The sequence below is a fragment of the Lynx canadensis genome, chromosome D2 (genome assembly GCF_007474595.2).
Source record: "Lynx canadensis isolate LIC74 chromosome D2, mLynCan4.pri.v2, whole genome shotgun sequence".
In the NCBI taxonomy this organism is placed as follows: domain Eukaryota; kingdom Metazoa; phylum Chordata; class Mammalia; order Carnivora; family Felidae; genus Lynx; species Lynx canadensis.
Window position 1 is genome coordinate 43,372,988 of NC_044313.2, and position 24,678 is coordinate 43,397,665.

Consider the following 24,678-nt stretch of genomic DNA (forward strand, 5'->3'; position numbering starts at 1 on the left):
TTCAGGGACACGCTGTTCACCTTCCACTCAGGCACTTCCCCTGATAAGACCTCACTGCTCCTGAGGCAGCCCCATTCCATCTTGAACTACTTGGAAAATCAGAAAATTCCATCTTACATAGTGTTGATACCTGCCTCCCAGATTACTGGAGACCTTGGTCCTAAATAAACTCTGAGAGGCTGCAAAGAGCAATTCCAGTCTCTCTTGCCCATGACAGTTCTTCATGTGCCTAAAGACACCTATACTTTCACTGGCCTACTCCGTGACCAAGTCTAATTTGTGGTGTCCTCCATTAAGTGGTGTAGCCCAGTAGTCAACTCCCGGCCCCAGCAGTGTTTCTTCTAAGTCTCCTCTCCCCAGTTGCCCTTCTGTTCCTGGAAACCCAGAGCAGGGCTTTGAGTGCAGCCTTGTTAATCTACATCTCTTTAGATTCAGTTCAGTGTTCCAGTGTTCTGGAACCTATAAGTTCCCTGATAGTTACCTCCTCTGAGGATCTGAGGCTCCTCAGAAGGCAACTGGCCCTTAAGTCCTCATAGCTTCTAGGGAGAGGGCCTGGTTTGTGGAGTTTGTAGAATGGGGAGAAAGTATCTTTGGGACATGGCCCCACAGGAGTTTGGTATCTCTGGAGATCCTTTCTTTCAGGGGCAGAACAGAGAAGACTTGGAGCCTCCTTCCTGAGGTGGGGGATGGAGCAGCCTAGGAGGGGAGAGTTTTGTGGGGGCACGGCTCATAAGGAGGAGGACTTGTGTGGCTCCAGAAGACTTCCAGGTTCCAAGAATGTGATGGATCAAGGAATAAGGGTGGAACCTACAAAAGGTGGGGGATGGCCACTTCCCTTCTCTGCTTTGTGAAAAAGGCTTGGGATTTGTATGGACGCCATTTTGTGTTTGCTGCTTCTTGAGATTGAGGACTGAAGATATTGGCAGACAAGAGGAAGCAAGCATTATATATGTCTTATAGATGAACAAACTGAGACCAAAGGGGTTAAATGACAGCTGGTGGAGGCAGTCCTTTCCAGCCCAGTCCAGACTCCCATCCTAATTTGTCTTCACAGGGGCTGGCACCCTCTCCCTTCTAGGCTGGAGAAGGGGAGTTTGTGTCTTTAACCCCCAGATGGCCCAGAAAGACCCCTGTGTCCACCATTGGTGTCCTGTGGGAGCTTTCTGTAAAGGACTGGGATGCTAGAGCTGGGACACTCACACAGGCTCTATTTCCACATGCTTGTGCTGGCCAACAAACGTGTCCATTCTTTGTGTGGATGAAGTTTTAACAGAAGACCGTGCACAGACAGTGCAATGATGTACCTCCCACATATAGCTGGGTTGCTGGTGCAGGCAGGCTCTTTAGCCCTCTATGCCTCATGGTTAAGGAGAAAGAGTCAGAGCTCTGTGTACTGATGAGGAAAAATATTCTTGATATATTGATAAGTGAAAAAATGATAGTTGTAACCTGATGCATATTTTGTGATCTCATTTAAATAAAAACATCTGTCTGATATGGGTACATAGATATGTACTTGCAGATGTGACCACAACCTTCTAGAAGGGGACACCTTAAGCAATCTCTGGAGGATAAATGCGGAGGGGTAAATGGGACATTTCACCATTTAGCATATTTATTTTATCTTTTAAAGTTTATTTTTTAAAGTTTGAGAGAGAGAGAGAAAGCGTGCGCATGTGAGGCAGGGGAGGGGCAGACAGAGCGGGAGAGAGAGAATCCTAAGCAAGCTCTGTGCTGCCAGCATGGAGCCTAACATGGAGCTCAAACCCACGAGCCCTGAGATCATGACCTGAGTTAAAATCAAGAGTCGGACACTTATCCGACTGAGCTACGCAGGCACCCCATTTAGCACATTTTTAAAAAGGGGGCAAGGTTATGGGATGATTTTGAACATTTTTACTTCTCTGTGTTTTTTTCAAATAAAAAAGAGTAATAAAAATTACATCACAAAAATACACGCAAAAAAGTAAAAATAAAAGAGGACTACAATCTGATAGTTCTCTCCCACGTTCATAGGTGGCCTGGCACAGTGCCTGGTACTCAGCAAGTACCTGACACATGCTAACGGTGAGAGCTCTCACAGGACATGCTTGACAATGATCAGTTCCTTCTCTCCTTTCAATCTGATGGCTTTCCAGTTAAAGGAGGATAAAAGCACCCAGAAAACATATGAGAAACGAAATAAGGAACCCTTATTTTCACTCTCTTCCACTTCCTTCACGTATTCAACAGCAATATTCACTCATATATTGAACACTATGTGCCAATTAAAGGGTAAGGTTCTGGGATACCACGCAAGATGTGGTCCCTGTCGTCATGGAGACCCCAGCTTGGTGAAAGAGATAGATACTACGAAATAAATAAGCCGCTAATATTCAAGCACAGAAATAGCACGTGCTATAAAGAAACAGAACAAATTGCTATAAGAGAGAATGATGGGAGTAGAGTCATTGCCCAGAAGCAAGAAAGAGCCAGTTCTGTGGGTCCTTTATGGGTTCTTTAGAACTGAAGGCAGCTCAGAACCCCAGCTGTGAGCTGCTGTTCTCCCAGGTGTCATTCATTGCAGCTGGACAAGCTGCCATAAATCCCTCATTCCAGATTTCGGATATTTAGCCTCTGGCAGTCACGAGAATCATCCCCCTAAGCTCCCCTTCAGAAAAGCATTTGCAGGTACTTTTTCGAGAGGGGAGAGGAAAGCCCTCACCTTTGGCGGCCCTGTGATGCCTGTAGGAACCAGAGCTTCAACCTTGCTGAGGGCTAGTGCATAAGAGCTTGGAAAACAGCAGGAAATCAGATATCTGTGTTCAAGTGATGCGTCTTGTAGCTAAGGCAGCGAAAGCTCAGGGGATGGCATGTTTTGTGAAGAAAAAAATCTCCAAGAACAATGTTTATCAAACCCCGTCTTGGCAATCATCTTGCGTGTCTACCAGCTTCTGGCTTGCTTCTATTCATGTTTGTTTTCTTTTTCTTTCTGCAGGCCGTAGAGACCAATCTGGCTTCCAAGGACAGCCACTGGGTCTTTGTGAATGAGGTAAGAGCCCCAGAGTGGGAAGGGGTGCAGCCTGCACTGAGCCCCCAGCCCCTTGAGAAAGCTCAGTGGGAAGCTGTTGGGGCCAATTCTGACTTGGGATGCTGGAGTGAATTCTAGGGCCCCACTGTGCAGCACAGGGTCTCAGAGAGTTGGACCTGACCTGCCAAGATGCTCAGGGGAGCAGGTGAGAACCAGGGAAAGAGTCAAGATTGGAGTACATGAAGTCAGAAGAGAAGTGGTTTCAGGCATTAGATGTGCAGAGTGAGGAGAGACAGCCGGTCAGGGGGTTGGGGGCTGGAGAGATTGGGGCAGGTTAGAAGATGGGATGGAGAGGGAGTGGGGCAGAGGAGTGAGGGGGGATGGAGGAAGCTGCATTTCATGCAGGAGTTTGCAGTTCTGTGTGTTACATGACTGTGAATGTGTGTATGTATGAGTGCCTGCATGTGGGAGTGTATGTGAAAACACGTATGTCAGCATATGTGACAGTGTAGATGTATATGTGTGTGAGTGTGTACGTGTGTGCACACGCTCCTGGACCTAGCGGGGGCAGGAATCAGTGTAGCCATTTAAAGCGGGTAGATGAGAAGTCTCTCCCATGACAGGCCATCCCACTGCTTTGGGTGCTGGGAAGAAGGGGAACACCAAGTTTTCACTGTGGCCCAGTCCTCTCTTCGCCTGTTTTACCTGCCTGGCTCTGACCTCCTCCATACTGCAGACATTCCAAGTGAGTGGTCTTTAACCACATGCCCATTCAGGAAACACCACCAGGGCAGCCTGTGTGACCCCAGCATGCTGTTAACAGAGCTGATTCCGGAAGACGGTTCCTGGTGCATGCTTTCATCAGGGCTTTGGCCTTCAGCTTCTCCTAAATTAACTGATCAATTTCTAATGGCCTCATTCTAGAAGATGCAAGGTTTATTATAGAGGTAATTTATTCTTTTATGATGTGTGTTTCTTCATTAGCTCAGTGCTCTATGGCTGGAAGAGTTTTGGGTGGCTTATTTTAATAATTTTGCAGGTAGTATCAGATAGTAACTTTTACAAGGCCCACTTTTCATGGCTTTCCTCCATAAATTCACATCTTATTAGCTCTACCCGGGCCTGTTGGACAATGCAAATTAACTGTCCATTTACGTCAGGTTGTGGCTGGTTGTGCTGCTAATTAGAAGAGACATGTTGGCCACCTCCCCGTTCTTCAGAGCCTGCTGGAGTCCTCCTTGGTCCTGGGAAGTTTTGATCCTCTGGGCTTTGTCATCTTCTCTATGGGTTCTTCAAAGTCTGGTTTTCTTTGTTCCAGAGAAGGGATGCATTTCATGTGCCTCTTAAGGCAAATGTCTGGTGCTGGCTTGAATATTTTGGTGACTCCTCCAAACTGAATCGTCAGTGTTCCTCTGTTGTCAGTCTTCAAAAAGCACTCTGATTTTGCATCTTTAACCTGTATGCTTTTTTCTCCTCTGCATCCTGACTCACCTCCAGGGTCCTCTGTTCCTCCTGAGCCCCTCTTCATGGCTAGGAGTGACTTCAGAATGGTTAGTGCTGAAGTGCCCGCAAGGGCATTGCTGGGGCAGCTGGACCCCAGGACTTACTTAGGGTCACCAGGAGTAGTCAGGCTGACAGATGTCAGCCACACTAGAACAGCCTCATCCAAGAGGATAGCTATGCCCCACGACAGTCAGCAGCACATTGTGGGCTGGGACACACATCATGTGAATATCCCCGGGCTAAGTGTATCCTCCTCCAGAAGTGATCTCCTTTCTTGGCTTCCTTTTCTATAGGAGCCTATTCTTCTTGAGAATGAAAGGGTAACACCTACCATTTCTTATTTATTTATTTTTATTTTTTTATGTTTTTATTTATTTATTTTTTTTACTTTTATATTTGAGAGAGAGAGAGAGACAGACAGACAGACACAGCATGAGTGCAGGAGGGGCAGAGAGAGAGGAAGACACAGAATCCGAATCAGGCTCCAGGCTCTGAGCTGTCAGCATAGAGCCTGGCGTGGGGCTCAAACTCACAAACCTTGAGATCGTGACCTGATCATCAGCTGAAGTTGGATGCTTAACCGACTGAGCTAGCAGGCACCCCTTACTTATTTAATTTTTAAAGTTTATTTATTTACTTGGAAGGAGAGAGAGAGAGAAAGCACACATAGGGGAGGGGCAGAGAGAAGGCTAGAGAGAGTATCCAAAGCAGGCTCTGCACTGTCAGCTTGGAGCCCAATGCAGGGCTCAATCTCATGACCGTGGGATCATGACCTGATCAAGGCCTCATCAACAACCCTATATGACAGTTATTATCATCTCCATTTTACAGTTGGGAAAGGGCAGGCCCAAGAGGTTAAATCACTTGCCCAAGGTCATACAATGATTAAATGGTGCATTTGGGATTCTGTATGAAGACTGACTACAAAGCCATTTCTACCAAATGACACTATTATGCATATGGCCCTGACAAAGATCCTTAAACTATGGTCAAGGTCTGATTTAGTGAGGCCAGTAGGTAGGACTCAGGTATGCACACTTATGGAGACACTCTTGGCTTTGGTGTCAGCTCATGTACATTCTTGAAGTCTGTGATCTGGAGGTATGTCGTCCTATAAAGCTTTGACCCTTAGGTCCCAGTGTGGCCTTTGGTTAATGAGCAAGCTGTTCTCTCAACAGTACGTAGATTTACCCTTAGGATCCAGCCATATTCAGAACTGCTGTTTCCTGTTACATAAGGCCCCACTGGAAACAAAAGTCCATTATTCTTATGGTAGTTGTATCATTCTAGACTCTATCTAAATACAGAGCCACAGACAATGTTTACCAGTTGCTTTTCTGTTTGTCGTATGTGATGGATAGGATAAAATAAAGTGGGAAGAAGAGAAGCAGGGGAAGGCATTTGGTGGTTCCGACATGGTCTCCAGAATTCAGCAACAGTATTGGGGCCCCATCTTCTCATTTCCTGAGCTGCTCCCTACTTCTTTAGAAGCAAGTTCAGTTTGTTTGACAAACTCAGGTTGGTGCCTCTTCCCCTCATGTCTTTCCCCCAAGGAGGCCTGCACTGTGGTCCCCAGTTCTGCCCCTGCTCCCTCATTCCTCACAGGCTGTGTCTTCTAGTTTCTCCCTCTATATCTGACTTCCTTAATGTATTTTCCTGGATTCAAGATAAACACTCAAAGGCACGTGATTTTGTTTTGTTTTGTTTTTTCCTTAATCTGGTGGTTTTCTTAATACATATACTCCTTCACTGGTGAATATTGGTGTTGTATACATGAGGTCTATTTCATTTGGAGAAGGGGTGATTGGATGCAGAGAAAGGCTTGTGAGCATGTGAGCCTCACTGATAGTTTTTAGATTTTGCAGGTCTCTGGGCTTGACTGTGGGAACACTGGCAAGCAGATGTACTTTTGGTTCTAAACTATATTTTCATTGATTATTTAAATTATATGTTAGTTTGGAGGAGGGTGGGGGATTCGAAAAAACCTGTGGAAAGCAAATTGAACCAGTTGTTAAGGTGGCCACTAGGTCATGAGTCCCTAGAAGACATGGTCAGAATTTAGCTAATCACTGAATCCTAGTGCCCTATGCAAAGAGTAGGTTCTTTTCTTTTTTAAGTTTATTTAATTATTTTGAGTGAGAGAGAGAGAGAGAGAGAATGATAGCACATGTATAGCTTGAGGGGAGGTTGGGTGAGGCAGAGAGAGAGAGAGAGAGAGAGAGAGAGAGAGAGAGAGAGAGAGAATCCCAAGCAGTCTCCCTGGTGTCAGCACAGAGCCCTACATGGGGCTTGAATTGATGAACTGTGAGATCATGACCTGAGCCGAAATCATGACTAGGACACTTAACCAACTGAGCCACCCAAACATTCCCCAAAGAGTAGGTTCCTAATAAGGTTTGGTTGAAGGCAGGTTGATATACTTAGGATGGAGCAAGTTCCTTTGAAGAACATTTCTCAGTAGGCCTTCGAGGAAAGACAAAGGCAACAATTAAACTCGAGGCTTAGGGATGGAGGGGACTAGTCTGGGTCATTCACCAGAAGTTGCCAGTTGAGGACCAGTCACACATGGCTCTGGATGAGCTAGGTAGCTTCCAGAACCTCTTCACTAGCTGGTCTGGAGTGTCTCTTCTCCATATGGCTTTCAGCAGATCCCAGGTGAGCCAGTGTGCAGGACAGGTGTCCTCAATGCCAGGTGGAGTCTGAATGCAGAAGAGAATGCCCTTTCCATGAGGATCTGTCTTTTGGGAACTTTTTGGAGGAAATTCTTTTATGGAATATGTATATATAATTTTCAGCATCTTCCGGAACTAAGTGTGATGGGACTTGGAGTGCTCTGTTTGTTGCTGAACAGCTCAGACTGTTAGAGTAGTTCTTCCAGACATGCACCCAAAGCATGTTTTGATGGAAATGGTTTAAGATGTTTAGAAAGCAGTTCAGAAGCTCATATATAACCCTTGTTCTTAGGTTTCTCAGTGAGTGAGGCTCTGGGCTGTGTAGGTGGAAGAGACAGAATTGGCAGGCACCCCTGCCACATTTCCAGCAGACATCAATGACCATCACATCCCATGCCCATTTCAGAACTTGTGTCTGAGCTCCAGACCCAGAGGTCCAGATGCCTTCTAGACTCAGCTGCTTGGAAGCCTTGTGACCACTTCCAGCTCAGTGCATCTCTCCCCAATGCTCCCTCACTCAGCGTTCCATTCCCAGGGGCCCATGTCTCCACCCCTCTGGTTGGCTTCCTACTCAGTGAAGAAAAGCCAACATCATGGGCCCTGCCTCAGAACCTGTCTAGGATGACCCTGACTGCACCTGTACACCTTCATGTACTTCTTACCCTTCTACTCACTCTCCCATGACTCATCCCTGCAAGCAGAGGAGTGACTTGTTTTCTCTATTTATTTTCCTTTCCTGGCTCTGCCTTTGCCAGGATCTCCCTTTATACCTGGCATGCTCTTCCTGAATGTCTGATTGCCAAGGTCTTACATTCCAGCAGGGGTCTGCTAAACATCTCCTTTGCCTAAAAGTCTTCCTGGATTTCCCCATTAGAGTTATTCATTGTCTTACTGTCGTACACTCCTTGCCCCAACTATGATGCTCTGTGCCTGATTCCCTGTGCATGCAACTATGATGCATGTGCCTGATTCCCTGAACAGCCTGTAAGTGGACCTCCTTTCTGTCAGGCTGCCTAGAGTTCCCAGCACAAGGGAGTCACACACAGAGAATTTGTGTGCATTAAGGCCCCTGCTGCTGGCTGGCCTCCTGCTTCCTCACCTTGACTCTGCTTGTCTAATTGCCTACATGTGGAAGAAGAGCATTTATAACTGTCCCTATCTTTCATGGACTCAGAAAGCTGTCATTTTGCTCTATGAGCTACAGCTGTCAGCACCCCCTGCTCTCGGCATCCCCTTTCCCTGCACTTATGAGTCCCATGGGGCACAAGCTCTTCCTCTGAGGCACACGCATGCTCCCTTCAGCCCCAGTCCAAGCCATTAGCCGATGGCAGAGCAGCCAGGGAGAAGGGCAGGGGAAGTGCTGGCTGGGCTTCCTACAGCAGTCTCCAAATTGCATTTGGGAGCATATGTTCTGCTAATTTGTAGGTGCTTTGTGGAAAAAGGATTCTGTGATCAAAGAGGGTGGCTAAGTTAAAGAGTGAGAAATGGGTGTCTCCTACAGGCATCTTCGGTCTCTGAAGCCGGCTGTGCTTTCCAAGGATGGGGCCGTGCACACTGTCACGTGCATTTGTTCCAATTGCACTCGTGCATTTTCTCTCAGTGTGCTCCCCTCTGCTCTTGAATAGGTTGTTGGCAGGTGGTGGAGTGTCAGGACCCGGAGGCTAGAGTGCACATTCTTCCACATGACTCATGAGGTTGCTCATGTGCTGACCTCAGAGCCCTCTCTGGTCTTAGTTCCAACCACCTCTTATCTTACAGGGCTGCTCTGAGTGTATCCTAAGAGATCACTACCCCAAGCACAGGGTCATCCTAGGGTCTGGACCTCTTCAGCGAGCCTCTGCCCAGAATGCTGTTGTGTTGTGGCCCCTCAGGCCTCAGCCCCCACCTTATTACTTTCACTGGTTTGCCACCAACACATACTCTATGAGGATCCCTGGGTGCAGACGTCGGCTTGCCCCAGAGGGCATTTCTGTCAGCAGTCCAGAAAAACGTTAGTCCAGACTTCCAAATCTTCCCCACCCACAAACACATGCTGAGTTAAAATAAATGAAAATGAGATGAGGCTATACATGAATAATGAGGGGGAAAGAAATGCTAATACACTAATTGAAGAAAACAAGAAGAAAGACCATGATATGAACGTGGAATCAAATAGCTTTAAGAAATCTCTATTTGGGACACAGAGAAAGGTTGGGAGAAGATTTAATTTTTTTCTTCCTTTCATTTTGAAGATTCCAATTCTGCTTGGATATGAAGTCCCTGTACCATTTACTGTCTACAAATTTAATTTAGGAACACTCAAAACCAATTATGTTTGTTGTAATTGGGTCGCTTGTTTCTCTCCTCAGCCCCACCGAGGAGCCCTTGAGGACAGGGGCCACATCCTATCCACCTCTGAAGCCCCAGCGGATCTATCAGACATTACAGATGCAGGCACTTTTTTTTTTTCATGTTTATTTATTTTTGAGAGAGGGCGAGAGAGCATGCACAGGGGATGGGCAGAGAGAGTGGGGGCAGAAAATCTGAAGCAGGCTCCGTGCTGAGAGTAGAGAGCCCGGTTCAGGGCTTGAACTCATGAACCATGAGATCATGACCTGAGCCCAAGTCGGTCACTTAACCAACTGAGCCACCCAAGCGCCCAGCACTGTTGTTTTGAGCATTCCTTTCTTCATCTATTTTTTCACTTAAATTTTACAACTTTATTGAGGTTTAATTCATTTACAGTAAATGCATATATTTAAGTGTACAATTTACATTTGACATATGAGTCACCCATGAACTCTTACCACAATGAAGATAGTGAACATGTCCGTGATCCACAAAGTGCCCCTTGGTAATCCCACCTCCAGCCCCACCTTCTCCCACTCCCCAAGCAATTACTGATCTGTTCCTGGCACTTACAGATTATTCCTACTTTCCAGGGTTTTATACAAATGGAATCACACAGTATGTACTCTTTTTCCTATTTTGCTATGGCTATTTCCATCCAGATAATTATTTTGAGATTCACCCATATTGCAATGTATACCAATAGTTCTTTTTTTCATTGAGGAGTATTCAAATGTATGAATTCATCACAATTTGAGTATCTGTTTGTTCATTGATGGACATTTGGGTTGTTCTAGATTTTTTAGTGATTACAAATAAGGCTGTTGTGGATGTTCATGTACAAGCCTTTGTATGGACATATGCTTTCATTTTTCTTGGGTACATATTTACAAGTGGAATTGCTGGGCCATATGGTAGATGTATGTTTAACTTTTTAAGAATCTTTCAAGTGGTATGAGAATTCCAATTGCTTCACATTATGTTAAGTAGCTGGTTTGATCAGGTTTTTGATATTAGCCATTATAGTGGTATGTAATGGTACCTCATTATGATTGTAATTTTAATTTCCCTACTAACTAATGACACTGAGCATATTTTCATTTGTCTATGTGCCATCTATATCTATATCTCTCTTGGCAGGGGGGAGCTGAGATCATTGATTTGAGGACTTTTTCTTTAGTGCTATAAACTTCCTCTCAAGTGACTTAATGGCATCCCCCAAAGTTTGCTATGTTGTGTTTTCACTGTTATTCAGTTTAAAATACGTTCTATATTACCCTTTGATTTCTTCTTTGACTCATGGGTTGTTTAGAAGTGTGTTATTTAGTTTCCAAATATTTGGGGATTTTTAAAGGATTTTTCTCTTATTGATTTTTAATTCAGTTCCACTGTGGTCAAAGAATATAGTTTCTCATACTTACACCTTTTAAAATTTATTGAGACTTATTTGATAGTCCAGTACATTTTCTGTCTTGATAAATGTTTTATGTGCACTTGAAAAAGATGTGTAATCTATTGTTGTGTGGAATGTTCTATAAATGTCAATTAGGTCAATTTAGTTGATAGGGTTGTTTATGTCTTCTGTATCCTTGATGACTTTTTGTCTATTTGTTCTATCATTTATTGAGAGGGGAGTATCAAAATATTCAACTTTAATTGTGAGTTTGTCTGTTCTCCTTGTAGTTTTATCCGTTGTTGTTTAATGTATTTTTAAGCTTCGTTACAAGAGGCATAAATGTTTAGGATTTTATGTCCTGTTGATTAATTGATCTGTTATCATTACAAAATGACCTTCTTTATCCTTCTGCTCTGAAATGTTCTCCACTCTGAAATATAATTTGATATTACTGCAGCTATTACAGATCTATTTTGACTAGTGTTAGCCTAATATATCTTTTTCCATTCTTTTACTTTTAACCTACTCGTTTCCTTGTGCTTAAAATATAGCATGTTTCTGGAAAGCCACTCATACTTTGATATTGCTATTTTATCTGTTGTAACACTTGGCCTTTTAATTGCAGTGCTTAGATGATTTAAATTTAATGTGAATATTAATATGATTGGTAACTATGGTTTCTTTACCTGGAAGTCAAATGAAAAAACCATTTCTGAGGGGAGGGAGAGAACATTGGTGCCAAGTGCTATTGTTATGAGGATGTGATGACCTGTGGGGTCAATGGTTGGAAAGAGTTGGAGGACCAAGTCCCCATGTACCTCAACTTATATTATTCCATTTTACAGATAAGAAAACAGAGGCTGAGAGAGATGGACTGATTTTCAATGTCACTTAGGAAGTGGCAGTCAGGATTTGAACTTAGGTGTAGGTGACTCCAAATTTAAGAAATAAATACCTATGCCACACTGCCCCTCTCTTACCTTTCCTCCTCACACTCAGTACTAACTAAACACTAAGTACGTGACTGAACCCCAACAATATTAGAATGTTTTTACAATTTGGAAGTGGTAATACAGTTCTCATTTACGGAAATTTGTTCTTATAAAACCTTTATTAGAGTTCTTCCCTTTATGTTACTTTACATAGTACCACCTTTTTTTGTTTGTTTGTTTTAGATTTCCTGTGGAAATAATGAAAGAGCCCTGCAAAAGCCCATACAATTAAGCTAATACCTGTCACATGAGTAGTATCTGAAGGGAACAAACCACATTTGCTAAAAATGTACTTCCAGTCATTACTCAGAATGTACCTATTATCCTTCCTTAGCCAAAAGGAATCTATGAAATTTAACACTTATGGTTGTAGATACATGAGGAAATCGTCATTGTGTATAGCGTTAACATCATTCTCCAGCCCTTTTCAGAGCCCCATGGGAAGAGTATTTGGAGCTGTACAGATGATTTGGGGGATAGTACTAAGAGAGTAGTGATGTACCCTTGTGTTTTAGATCAATCTTTGGGAACATGCAATGGATACTTCCTTCCTTAAGCCTTATTTTCTTCATCTGCTCAATGGGGTTCATGATACTACCTCCTAGGAAAGTTGTGAAGATTAGGTGAGATAACTCACCAGAAGTGACCCATCACAGGGTCTGGCACACAGCAAGCACTCTTGAAGGAGCGTTCCTCTTATTAACCAATCACTAATGTCCTGCAGAGAAGTTCATCTTTGGAACTTAAGGAAATACCCAGATTTGAGGAATTGATAACAGGTCAGTGCATGTCTTCATGAGGAGTGCCAGGGGACAGAGCCATGGCTTAACTCATCGTCTGGGTGACCTCGGATTGGAACATTTCTAACTGTGCTTGGGGCTTCCTGGGGCCCTAGTTCTCCCTTTCAGACTCCTATACATCCTTTAAAACTCCATCCGATTACCCTCCCCTCACTTTGCAACACCTATGAATTTCTTCCATAACCTTTCTTTTTTCCAACTCCCCCAGAGAACTCAGGCAGTGATTCTTCATTGGTCTTTAACTTCTTCCTCCATGTCCTGTCTCCCTACCAGGATCTGCAACTCTTGACAATCTATAATTCGTTTGTCATACGTGTACTGACCACCCCTGAAGCATTGGGATGCTCATGCACATTTGAGAGATATCCTCCTCACTCTCAGAGAGCTTATGGCATCATGGGTGAGAAACATGTGCTCTTCACAAATCTACAGCTAGGCAATGCTTGTAGGGGCCACTCCAGATCCTCTGCCTTTTGCAACCAAGTTCAAGCTTCCTGCAGACAGAACAGCTCAGCTAGATTCCTGCCATTGATGTGGAATCAGACTGTATGTTTTATATGTGAATCAATTGTCCCCAACAAGTACGTTATCCTTTTGCAGAGTTTTGACAGAAGGATGCTTGGGAAAGGGAGTACTGACACTTAGGGAGTTTTAAAAATAGCTTTAATCCCCATGTGCAGCAAATGCATCCGAAAACTAAAGGTTAGCGTCTACCTTTGTGCATTCCCATCCATCGCTCTTCTCACAAATGGGTTCTGATGGATTCCGATGAACTCACTGCTTATGCCAGAGAGATCCTATTATCTGTGCCTTCTAGTCTGTTATTACACCTCCTGTGCCAGGCTGGTTAATCACCATGTACCACATGGAGAGGCGAGCAGCAAGCACATGCGCGCATGCTCATGCGCCACGCAGCTACCGCCTTTACGCAGCGTGGGGCGGGGGAGGGATAGGAGGCCCCTGGTGGGGTTCCCAAGGAGTGTGCTTTCAAAACTGGAACATAGAAGCAGAGGTGGAGGCAGGAGACAATTCAGACCACCAAAACTTTTTGTGAAGTGTCTTAAATAATGTTCAAGGGCTCATAAAGACAGTAGGCTTTGCTTTGGTTATTTTTTCCACTGTCTCAAACCAGAAGATGTTCTGTGCACTGGGGAAGACTGTCTCTTAAGCTGGTTGAAGAATCCCATATGAATATTGTCCAATTTCAGCAAGAGGAGGGAAGAAACCCTTTACTTGTCATTGATCAGTACTAGGCCGCAGTTTCCTGCAGCCCTGAAGACTGGCTTGCTGGCTGCCAAGGTGATGAGGGGCTGAGGAGCCAAGTGCTCCTCCTGGCCAGCTGCAGAGTGGGGCTTCTGGTCAAGAATTGCTAAAGAGCCCACCTTGTGAGGCCAGTGGGGTCTGAATGGCCTCCTTTCTTACCCTCAGATCTCTGCTTATCTGCTGTGGGATATTGCAGGAACAGTGAGCCAAGTGGTTGCTCCTCCAAGCAGGAAACTTACATTTGAGTACCTACTGTGTGCCAGGCCCTGCTTTGGATGCTTTGTAGACATTATTTCAAAACAAATTAAATTTATCCGTGAAATCCCATTTAAAGGGATGGCAAGAAATTTGAACCCATTACAACAGGATAGCTTCCTCCTTGTCTTCTTGAAGGTTGTGCAAAGGTCCCTGGATTTTGCACTGTCAAGATCAATCATAGAGAATCTGTCTAGATACTCAGGAAGTTTCAACCCACTTTGGGTCTCAAGCTTGGGCATGGTGTTTTGTTTTGTTTTTTCTTCTGAGCCTGAAGGACCCCAGGCATTGGGTTCAGGCTTCCTACATGGCTACCAGCCACTCCTGTCTGATACCCCATCCTGGATTATCACGTATCAGGGAATGGGAAGACCCACAGACCCCTCTACTGTCCCCTTTCTGTCTTAACTGGAAGCTTCCCAGCTGAAGCCACTTTGACTACTCCCATTCTCTAAGCCACAGAAACTTCCCAGCCAATATCATTGTCAGTTCACATCTTTGTTGAAAGAAAATATCTTGGGAGAAAGAAGAGCACAAACTTTCTAGAGTCTGTAGTATTGCTTACTTCCATGTATATATGTGGGCACATGCATGGTAGGGAGGGAAGGACACGGGTAGAAGAAAAGCAGGGGGAAATTGCTCTATTCTTTTCTGAATCTTCTACAATAGTAAAACAAAATACAAATTAAGATGCTAATGAATTATCCTTTCCAATAGCCTTATATATGTAGTTTATTTTGCCAAATTGAGGTTTCTCTGTTATGTTCAGCTTTGTATCTTATTGTTTTCAATTAAGAATGTATCATTCACAATTTATCATGTCAGTAATTAGCATTCAGAATAATATTTAATGGTCTTGTAGTAGTCTGTCATTTGGAGGAATCATAATTTTTGCAAACCTTCTCCACTTTTGGAAACTTAGGTTGGTTAATGCTGTTGTAAATAATGCTGCAGTCAACATACTTCAACCTAGATCTGACATGTCTGATTCCTAGTGATGGTAAAAATATTGTTTCAAAGTATGGGAGCCCTCAGTGAGCCTAAGCTTCTTTTATCAGAGTGCCTGTCTCGTCCCACTCTTGTGTTTTATGAACACGACTATCATTGTTTTTCATCTTTATCAATATTATAGATAAAAAGGCTCACTGCATTGTGTTAATTTGTATTTCTTTGCTTATTGGCCAAGCCAAACACTTTGGACATTTAATTTTTGATCATGCATGTTTCTAATTTTGTGACTTTAGTTGCTCATGTCTTTTGTGCAGAGATATTAGTCTTTTGTTATATGACTGACCCTTGCATCCACCTTCTGAGAGAGATGTTACTAACACTGGAATAAAGATTATAAACTTGAGGGTCAGAAAAGGCCTAAGGTCTCACAACTGTATAAAGACAAGCTGGAATTTTAAGCTCAAGTTGGTCTTGTTCAATGTGGTGCTGCCTTTGAGCCAGTCCAGTCCCACCTTAAATGGAGATGCATGTTCATTTATCTTATAAGGGACAGAATTTCTGCACTGAAGAAATAAATCTTCCAATTGTTATATTGGATTAGATCAATTCCTGAATCAAAAGTTGGCTTTACAACTTAAAGTGGCATAGAATTTTCTTTTTTTAAAAAAAGTTTATTTTTGGGATGAGCACTGGGTGTTGTATGGAAACCAATTTGACAATAAATTACATATTTTGAAAAAAGTTTATTTATTTATTTTGAGAGAGAGAGAGAGGGAGAGAGAAAGTGAGCAGGGGAGGGGCAGAAAGAGAAGGAGAGAGAGATTCCCAAGCAGGCTTTGCACTGTCAGCTCTGAGCCTAAGGCAGGGCTTAATCTCGGGAACGGTGAGATCATGACTTGCCAAAATCAAGAGTCTTGAGCTAAATCAAGACACTTAACTGACTGAGCCACCCAAGTACCCAGACATAGAATTTTCTGTTAACCTTGGGGCACCTGGGTGGCTCAGCTGGTTAAGTGTCCAACTCTTGATTTTGGTCCAGGTCATAGTCTCACAGTTCATGAGTTCGAGCCCCACATGGGGCTCCACTCTGACAGTGCAGAGCCTACTTGGGATTCTCTTTCTCTCCAACTCTTTCTTCCCTTCCCCTGCTCTCTCTCTCTCTCTCTCTCTCTCTCAAAATAAATAAACTTAAAAAAAGAATTTTCTATTAACCTTGGTTAATACACAGAAAAGTCATGAAAATTTCTCTAATTTTTATCCAATAAAAGGGAATGAGCAGCATCAGTGGGCTCATAGAAGACACATAAAGTAGCTTTTATGATTAAACTCACAGTATTGTGCTTAAGGCCCTGGCTCTGTTTTGTGAGAGTCTTCAATGGCCCCAGTGAAGCTCCCCCAAGCAGACTTGCAGTGAGGGAGCAGGCGCCCTCCTTCCTTTCATGAGGAGTGGAATCACATCCCTGTTCCCCTTTCCCCCTCAAGGAAATGTTCCTCACTAAATCCTCTTTCCCTCGATTTTGACTCTTCTGGTTTTTTAGTCAAGAAATTAATTCTCATTTTCCTTGGCGAATCTGCATGTGTGCCAGGCTCTTCACTATGGAATTTCATATCATTAAAGCTTGGTGCCTCCAAGGGAAATTCCAATTTAGCATAATGGTTTCGTTTAATATGAAATGCTGTTTCCTCTTCCAGATATTGGTTTCAGGAAGAAGGGATCTATTATCCATTAAGTTTTTGTACCTCTGCTCACATAACACAGCCCAGGGAAGGATTTGCCCCTCAGGTGAAAAGTAGTCACAGCAACGAGCTGTAGGCCTGGGCAGTGTGGTGAGCTTGAGGGATGAAATTATGGGTAGACATCTAACTGGGCAGTAGTTTGGAGTGCAGGGTGCTAATATGTGACGAGGGGCACGAGGAGATTCTGCTGAATCTGCTCCTACAAGGATTTGGGCTTTTAACCTGAGTGAGCTGAGGCGCCACTGGAGCATTTTGAGCTGAGGAGTGATGCCATCTGAGTTATGGTTTGGAAGGATCACCCTAAATTCTGTGTTGAAAATACACTGTAGGCATTAGGGTGGGAAAGGACAGAAAAAAGGGAAAAAGAAAGCTTAAAAATTAGTGCCTTTAATTAGCGATGATGATGGCTTGGACCAGGATGAGATAAGTGAGCAGAGGTAGTAAGATGCACTCAGATTCTGAAAGTTTGAAGACAGGGCTGACAGACACTGCTGACCAAACTGATATACACAGAGGGCAAATGACTAGCCAAAGGGCAAGCACGTAGCAAGTGTTAAAGCTGAGGAAGGGAAAAGGAGGCTTTAGGGTGTTTGTGGGGGGGGAGTGGTATTTTATGTAGGGTGTTCTGGATTTTAACCAGGCAGTATGACTCTAGTGCATACACTCTTATTATTTCACAAACTTTTTGAAGTGTAACTGACATTAAAGATACTGCACAGTTTGATGAGTTATGTCTTGGAGTTTTGACATATACATTTGTGAAACTATCACAATAATCATGAAAATGCACCTTTCTATTACCCACAAAAGTTTTCTCCTGTTCCCACGTAACCAGTTTCTCTGTCTCTCCACCCAATCCCAGGTAACCTCTGATCCATTTTCTGTCGGTGTAGATTACTTTGCATTTTCTAGGATTTTAGATCAATGGAATCATACAGTACATACTCTTTTTTGTCTAGCTTATTTCACTCAGAATAATTTTGAAATGCATTCATGTTGTTATGTATAGTTGTTGGTTAATTTTTGTATATGGTGTGAAGTAAGGGCCGAGATTAATATTTATTTTCTTCTGATTTATTTTCTGCATTAATATTCAATTTTTCCAGTACCATTTTTTGAAAATAGTACTCTTTCCCCTTTGGATCATTCATTGAGTATCAATTGGCCTTCAATGTTTGGATCTATTCCTAGGGTCTCTCTTCTATTTCATTGACCTATATGTCTATCTTCACACTGTACCATGCTGTCTTTATGCTTGTAGCTTTATAGTTAGTATTGAAATCAAGTATAGTAAGTTTTTCACCTTTTTCTTTTTTAAAAATGTGCTTTTACCCATCTACATCCTTCACATTTTCACAGGCCTGGGACTAGGATGAGGCAAGTGAGGCACCTAATAAGGCAAAAAATTTAAGGGGGAACTCACCCTCAAGTTTGTGCAAGTACCTCACCTTAGTTCTTGCCTTGCATTTCCATATACATTTTATTTTTAAAAAGTGTTTATTTATTTTGAGACACACACACACGTGCCCGCGTGCATGCGCGCGCGCGCGCGCGCGCGCGCGCACACACACACACACACACACACACACAGGGCAGGGAAGGGACAGAGAGAGAGAGAGAGAGCAGTGAGAAAATTTCAAGCAGGCTCCATGCTGGTGCTGGAAGCACAGAGCCCAATGTGGGGCTTGACTCATGAACCATTAGATCAGGACCTGAGCCAAAATCAAGAGTTGAATATCTAACTGACTGAGCCACCCAGGTGCCCCGACCATATAAGTTTTAGAATTAACTTGTCAGTTTGTAGAAAAGGCCTGCTAAGATTTTAATTTCAATTGTATTGAGTCTAGAGATCATTTGAGGGAGAATTGAGAGCTTCACAACATTGAGTCTTCTGATCTATGAACAAGGTATATATTTTCATTTATGTATATCCTCAATTATTTTTAGCAATGTTCTGCAATGTTAAATGCACAGGTCTTGTTAAATTCATCCCTATGTTTCTAATATTTTTGATATAATTATAAATGGTGTTGCTTTTTCAATTTAAGTTTACAGTTGTTTCTAGCATGTAGAAAATACAAATGGCTTTTGAATATTGACCTTGCATCTGTGTCACAACCTTGCTAAACTTATACATTAGTTCTAGTGGCTTTATTTTGTAGATTTACAGTTTTCTACATAGACAGTTATGTCATATGTGAATAAAGACAGTTCTACTTCTTCCTTTCAAATCCAGATCTTTTTTATTTCTTTTCTTGCCCTACTGCATTGGCTAGAACCTCCAGCACAATGTTGAATAGAACTATTAAGACTGCACATATTTGGGGATGCCTGGGTGGCTCAGTTGGTTAAGAGTCCAACTTCAGCTCAGGTCATTATCTCACGGTTCATGAGTTTGAGCCCTGCATTGGGCTCTGTGCTGACAGCTCAGAGCCTGGAGCCTGCTTTGGACTCTTTGTCTCCCTCTCTTTCTGCCCCTCCCCCACTCACTCCCTGTCTCTGTCTCTCTCAAAAGTAAATAAACATTAGAAAATTAAACAAAAAAAGACTGCACATCTTTACTTCTTTACTGATTTTAGGGCTATACATTTAGCTTTATACCATTAATTATGATGTTAGGTATAGGTTGATCATACATATGCTTGATAAGGTTGAAGAAGTTCTCTTTTATTATTAGTTTCCTGAAGGTTTTTAACAGAATTAGAAACTGGATTGTGCCAATTTTTTTATGCATCTATTGATATATTCACATGGTTTTTCTTTTTTTATTCTGTTGATATGGAGTACTAAATTAATTCATTTTCAAATGTGAAACCAACCTTACAGCCTGGAGATAAACCCCACTTGCCCTCATCATGTTTCTGGGTTTTATTTTGTTTTGTTTTGAGTTGTTGGATTTACACTTACCTAAAATATTAGCAAAGATATTTTAAGGAAGTTTTGTATCTATGTTCATGAGGGATGTTCATCTGTAGTTTTCTTATCATGTAAACCCTTTGTCTAGTTTTGTTATCAGGGTAGTACTAGCCTCCTGAAACAAGAATCTGTTTTGTCTCTTCAGTTTTCTGAAAGAATTTGTGTAGATTTGATATGTAGAATTCACCAGTGAAGATACCTGGGCCTAGAAATTTCCCCACCTACCCACCTACCTCCACCATGGGAAGATTTTTAACAAGTCCAGCTTTATTAGTAGATATATTTAGGTTATACATTTTTTTTCTAAGTGAGGTTTGATAGTTTGCACCTTTCAAGGAAGTTGTCCATTGTATCTAAGTTTCTTATAGTTCTGATCTGCTTCTGATAAATTCTTCACCTTCTGTTTTTCATTCCTTAAAGGTGTCATTTTACTGACTTATGGTTCACCTTGTTTCTTTTTATTTATTTATTTATTTTTTATTATTTTTTTTTTAAAATTTTTTTTTTCAATGTTTATTTATTTTTGGGACAGAGAGAGACAGAGCATGAACGGGGGAGGGGCAGAGTGAGAGGGAGACACAGAATCGGAAGCAGGCTCCAGGCTCCGAGCCATCAGCCCGGAGCCTGACGCGGGGCTCGAACTCACGGACCGCGAGATCGTGACCTGGCTGAAGTCGGACGCTTAACCGACTGCGCCACCCAGGCGCCCCTGGTTCACCTTGTTTCTGATGAGAAACAGCTATCATTCTTATCTTCATTTTTCTCTGCATATTGGATCTTTTTCCTCTGGTTGTTTTAAGATTTTTCTTTTTCTCTGATTGTGTGCTTAGGTGTGGATGTCATCAAATTTAGAAACTGTTTAACCATTATTTCTCCCAATATTTTTTCTCTTTCCCTTTCTCTCTTTTATTTCCTGGACTTAAATGACATGTATATTAGGTTGCTTAAAATTGTTCCATTGCTCACTAATGCTCTGTTGATTTTTCCCAGTCTTTTTTTTTTTTCCCTCTGTGATTCATTTTGGGAGTTTTTGTTTTGGTACTTTCAGGTTCATTTATTTTTCTTCTAATCTGCTGTTGATTTCATCTAGAGTAATTTTCATTGCAGACATTGCATATTTTATTTGTAGAAATTCAATTTGCGTCTTTTATTTTTCTCCCTGTCATGTACATACTTTCCTCTATGTTCTTGAACATATGGTGTGTGTTTATACTATTTATAATATCTGTTTTAATGTCCTGTTCTACTAATTCTGCCATCTGTATTATTTCTGGGTCTGTTTCCACTGATTGATTTTTCTTCTCATTATGGAGAGTATTTTCCTATTTCTTTGCATGCCTGGTAATTTTAGATTAGATGCCAGACATTGTGAATTTTACATGGTTGGGTGCTTGATTCCTTTTCTTCTTTAAGTATGCCCCACCCCCACCTCTATTCTCCCCCCAGGACAGGGTTAAGTTATTTTGGAACGTTTTGATTTTTTTGAGAATTGCTTTGAAGCTTTGTTAGGTCAAAAACAGTTTTAGTCTGTTGCTGTTGCTAATGTGACCCATTATTACGGATTGTTAAACCTGATCCTTCCAGGTGGTTCTTTCCTTAGACTCAGGTAGTTACCTCACTCACATGCACTAACCAATACTCAGCTGAAGATTCAAAGGGAACTTTCAGTAGATTTCTGGAGGGCATTTTCTGTGTAGCTCTCGCTTCTCTGGAATTCTGCCTTATGAATTGCAATTGTTTTGGCTTCCTCAAAACCCAGACTCTCTCTTCAACTCATGGAGGCCATCAGGCTCTGCCTAGGTTTCCCTTTCCTCTGCTGCAACCTGGAAAGTCTCTGTTAGCATGAAGTTCAGGCTCACTTCATTTGTTTCTTTTTTTGGGGGGGTAACACTTTATAGTTACGCCTGTTGTCTAATGTCTGAAAACTGTCATTTCATGTTTTGTTTTTTATTTAAAGTGAATGGTAAGTTCAGTCCCTATGAGTCCATCATGGTCAGTTAAGTACCATGCTACATACCTTCTATTCTTCCAAATTTATATTCTCAGATCTTTACATTTAAATCTACACAATGGGCTCCAGTTCAGATGTGAGGGCTTTGATATGGTAAACATGGGGCTGTAAACTTGAGAGCCATCCAGTCCAGGGCTCTGAGTCATGAAATCTTATTTTAAAATCATATTTGGAAATTTTTAAAATAATATTTCAGGATTTTAAATTATAATGCAATTAACAATTATAATTTTTCTATCAGCTCTTTGGGGATTAAAAAACCATGAAGTGGTAATGTGAAACATTTTCCTGGTGGTAGGGAGAGTTGTGCACAAATAAAAGCAGATTTAAATATTCTCCTGAGACAAACAAATAGGTATTGCAAACAAAATAATTGAAGTGGTTTGTAGCAAGCAAGCAAATGAGTGCCATGAAGGATCAGCGGCTATTATATTTATTTTTCTGTTTGAATATTTGCCTGGGGAGTAAGCTGAAAATTGAAACCCCGATCAGCTTTTAAAAATTTAACAACAGACTGAAGAGCGTTGGCTTTATGTTGGAGAATTAGTTAGGTCAGAGTTTCAAATACTAAAATTTTTGAGGGTCACTTTTGCTTCCTTTCTCTCTTCCTCCCTCCTCTCCTTCCCTCCCTCCCTTCTTCTCCCTTTTCCTCCTTCGTTCCTTCCTCCTTCTCTTCCCTTCTTTCTTCCTAAGTGTTTACCAGGCCTGGTGCTCAGTATCGAAAGACAACAGAATATGAGAGACATACACCTTGGCCTCAAGGAGCTGGTTTTAGTTCTGAGTCCAGTATAGATGGAGCAATGGATTAGCACCTGCAGCTTCCTTCTGGTTCTGTGGGGAACACAGAATTCACAGTGCCTCCACATCTGAATCAGGGTTGTGGGTATACAATAAAGGGCCAGAGGCTCATTATGGATTTTGGATCTAAGTTAATGGAGTTGCCTTATTCAGCTCTTGACACCCTTTTTTCCAGGTGACGTCTGTAGTGTTCTCCTGGGGACATATGGTTGTGTGAAGGATCACTTTTCTGCCTGTGACTGCCTGCCGGGTTTGTTACCTGGAGAACTCTTACTCAGACTCTGACCTGAGTTGTTGAACTGTGTAGACACTAGATTTGCTCCTCCCTCCAAATGGCAGACTAACTATTTTTAGCTTGTCCCTACAATTATTAGTGCTTTTAATACATGGGCCTAGACCTGCAGAAGAATAGGTTTCAGGCCCAATATAGAGCATATTTCAGGTATATCTCATCTGAAGAAGTGAGGGTAAGGTTAGCAGTCAGTGAACCACTTCTGGGAATTGCTTTGACCTACCTCAGATGTTCTGAGTCCCTTGGAATTAAGGGAAACTGCCTGAGCAGAGGTGAGTGATACCGGTTGTGGGAATTCAGAACTTGCAAGGTTGCTGGGAGCAGGAAGACCGGAGAAGATGGGGGCAGGGCACACAGGGAAGAAGGAAGAGTGAGATCCAGGAGAGGGAGTTGAAATGGAAAAGGAGAAAGTGGAAGTAAGAGACATGAAAGAAAAAAAAGGAGAGAGAGAGCAGGGGTAAATCTCACAGACAGCCCAGTCCAGCCCAGCTGTCATCCATAAATAACTTGCAGCCAGAAGCTTTACCGACTGTCTCCAGTAAATGTTGGGGACATGTGTGGGTCCCCTGGCTCATTGGAGGGCAGATGTCCACCTTGTGTTCATGGTCAAATATAATAGAATAAAATGTGATGAAATAAAAACTCAATTAAATGAAATAGAACAAAATAGCCACTAAAAATGCAAGACCCTGGGGGACTTTTTTGGTCTTCTCTGGGTGAGATTGCAGATTCTCCTGATAAGCCAGTAGGCCTGGGGAGAACCTGAGGGGACATCTGTTTCACCCTAGGGCCAAAGTTAGGGGCAGGTCTTTAGGGAACAGGACCAGCTGCTCACTACTGGCCGTTCTGACTGGACCACTCAGGAAAATGGACCGTGATGGAGGCGGTGGGATGGGGGGAGAGCTCTGCCGCCTGTCTGGGCAGCCCTGGGTAAAAAGGGCAGGCAGAATAGAATGCTGGCTTTCCTGTGAGCAGAACCCATTTGTGTCATTTATGAAAATAAAGGAAGCCATATGAATTTTCAATTAATGGGCCATTATATTTAGTGATAGGATGGCTGAGTTCTGATTTGATGTCTTGGCAGGGAGTCAAGTGAACCCCAGGATCTCTTAGAGATGAGGGACAGGAAAGAGCTCCGTATGTGCAGATTGGGGTGGTCTGCTATGGGCTCCCTTAGGGGTGTGCATGAGGCTGCATCGGGCCATGGAGTGGAAAGAGGGGCAGAAAGAGGGCTGGTCTGTCTTCCTTGAGGCCAGGCTGTGGCAGATGTTTTGCCGGCCTTCAAAGGCTGTACAGAGAGCTTTAGCTTCTAAGGTAGAAGGATAAGAAGTACTCACCGCAAGACTCTGTGCTAGACATGTTGGGTCCCATTGGATGAAAGTCTTTGAATTAAGTCAGAGCCCCTGGGGAAGTAGTTACCCCATTTCCAGATGACACTCAAAGGAATTAAGTTCCTTGTCCAAGTTCTACAACCAGGGAGAGGAGAAGCTAGGACTGGAGCCCATACACACTTGATTCCAGATTCGACACTCTTTTCACTTCACTGTATAATATAGACCGGTGCTTCTTAAATTTGAACATGCCTATGAGTCACCTGAGAATCTTGTCAAAATGCAGATTCTGGGTAGATAGGTCCATTGTGGGGCCTGAGATTCTGCCTTTTTTTTTTTTTTTTTTTAACAAACTCCCAGTTGATACTGATGCTGTTGGCTCTTGGACCACACTCTGGGGAGCAAAGGCATCCTCTGTGGCAA

At 42.7% G+C, this 24,678-nt stretch overlaps 1 protein-coding gene across 1 annotated transcript in view; it reads left to right on the top strand.

Annotated features, from left to right (window-relative positions):
- Positions 1 to 686: 686 nt before the first annotated feature.
- Positions 687 to 24,678, top strand: part of LOC115527573 (glutamate receptor ionotropic, delta-1) — a 261,333-nt gene continuing 237,341 nt past the window's right edge. Inside the window, exons 1-3 of the mRNA XM_032595161.1 lie at positions 687 to 816; positions 2,599 to 2,726; positions 2,978 to 3,031. Of these exons, the coding sequence (XP_032451052.1) occupies positions 687 to 816; positions 2,599 to 2,726; positions 2,978 to 3,031 (312 nt within the window). The remainder of the gene's footprint in view (positions 817 to 2,598; positions 2,727 to 2,977; positions 3,032 to 24,678) is intronic.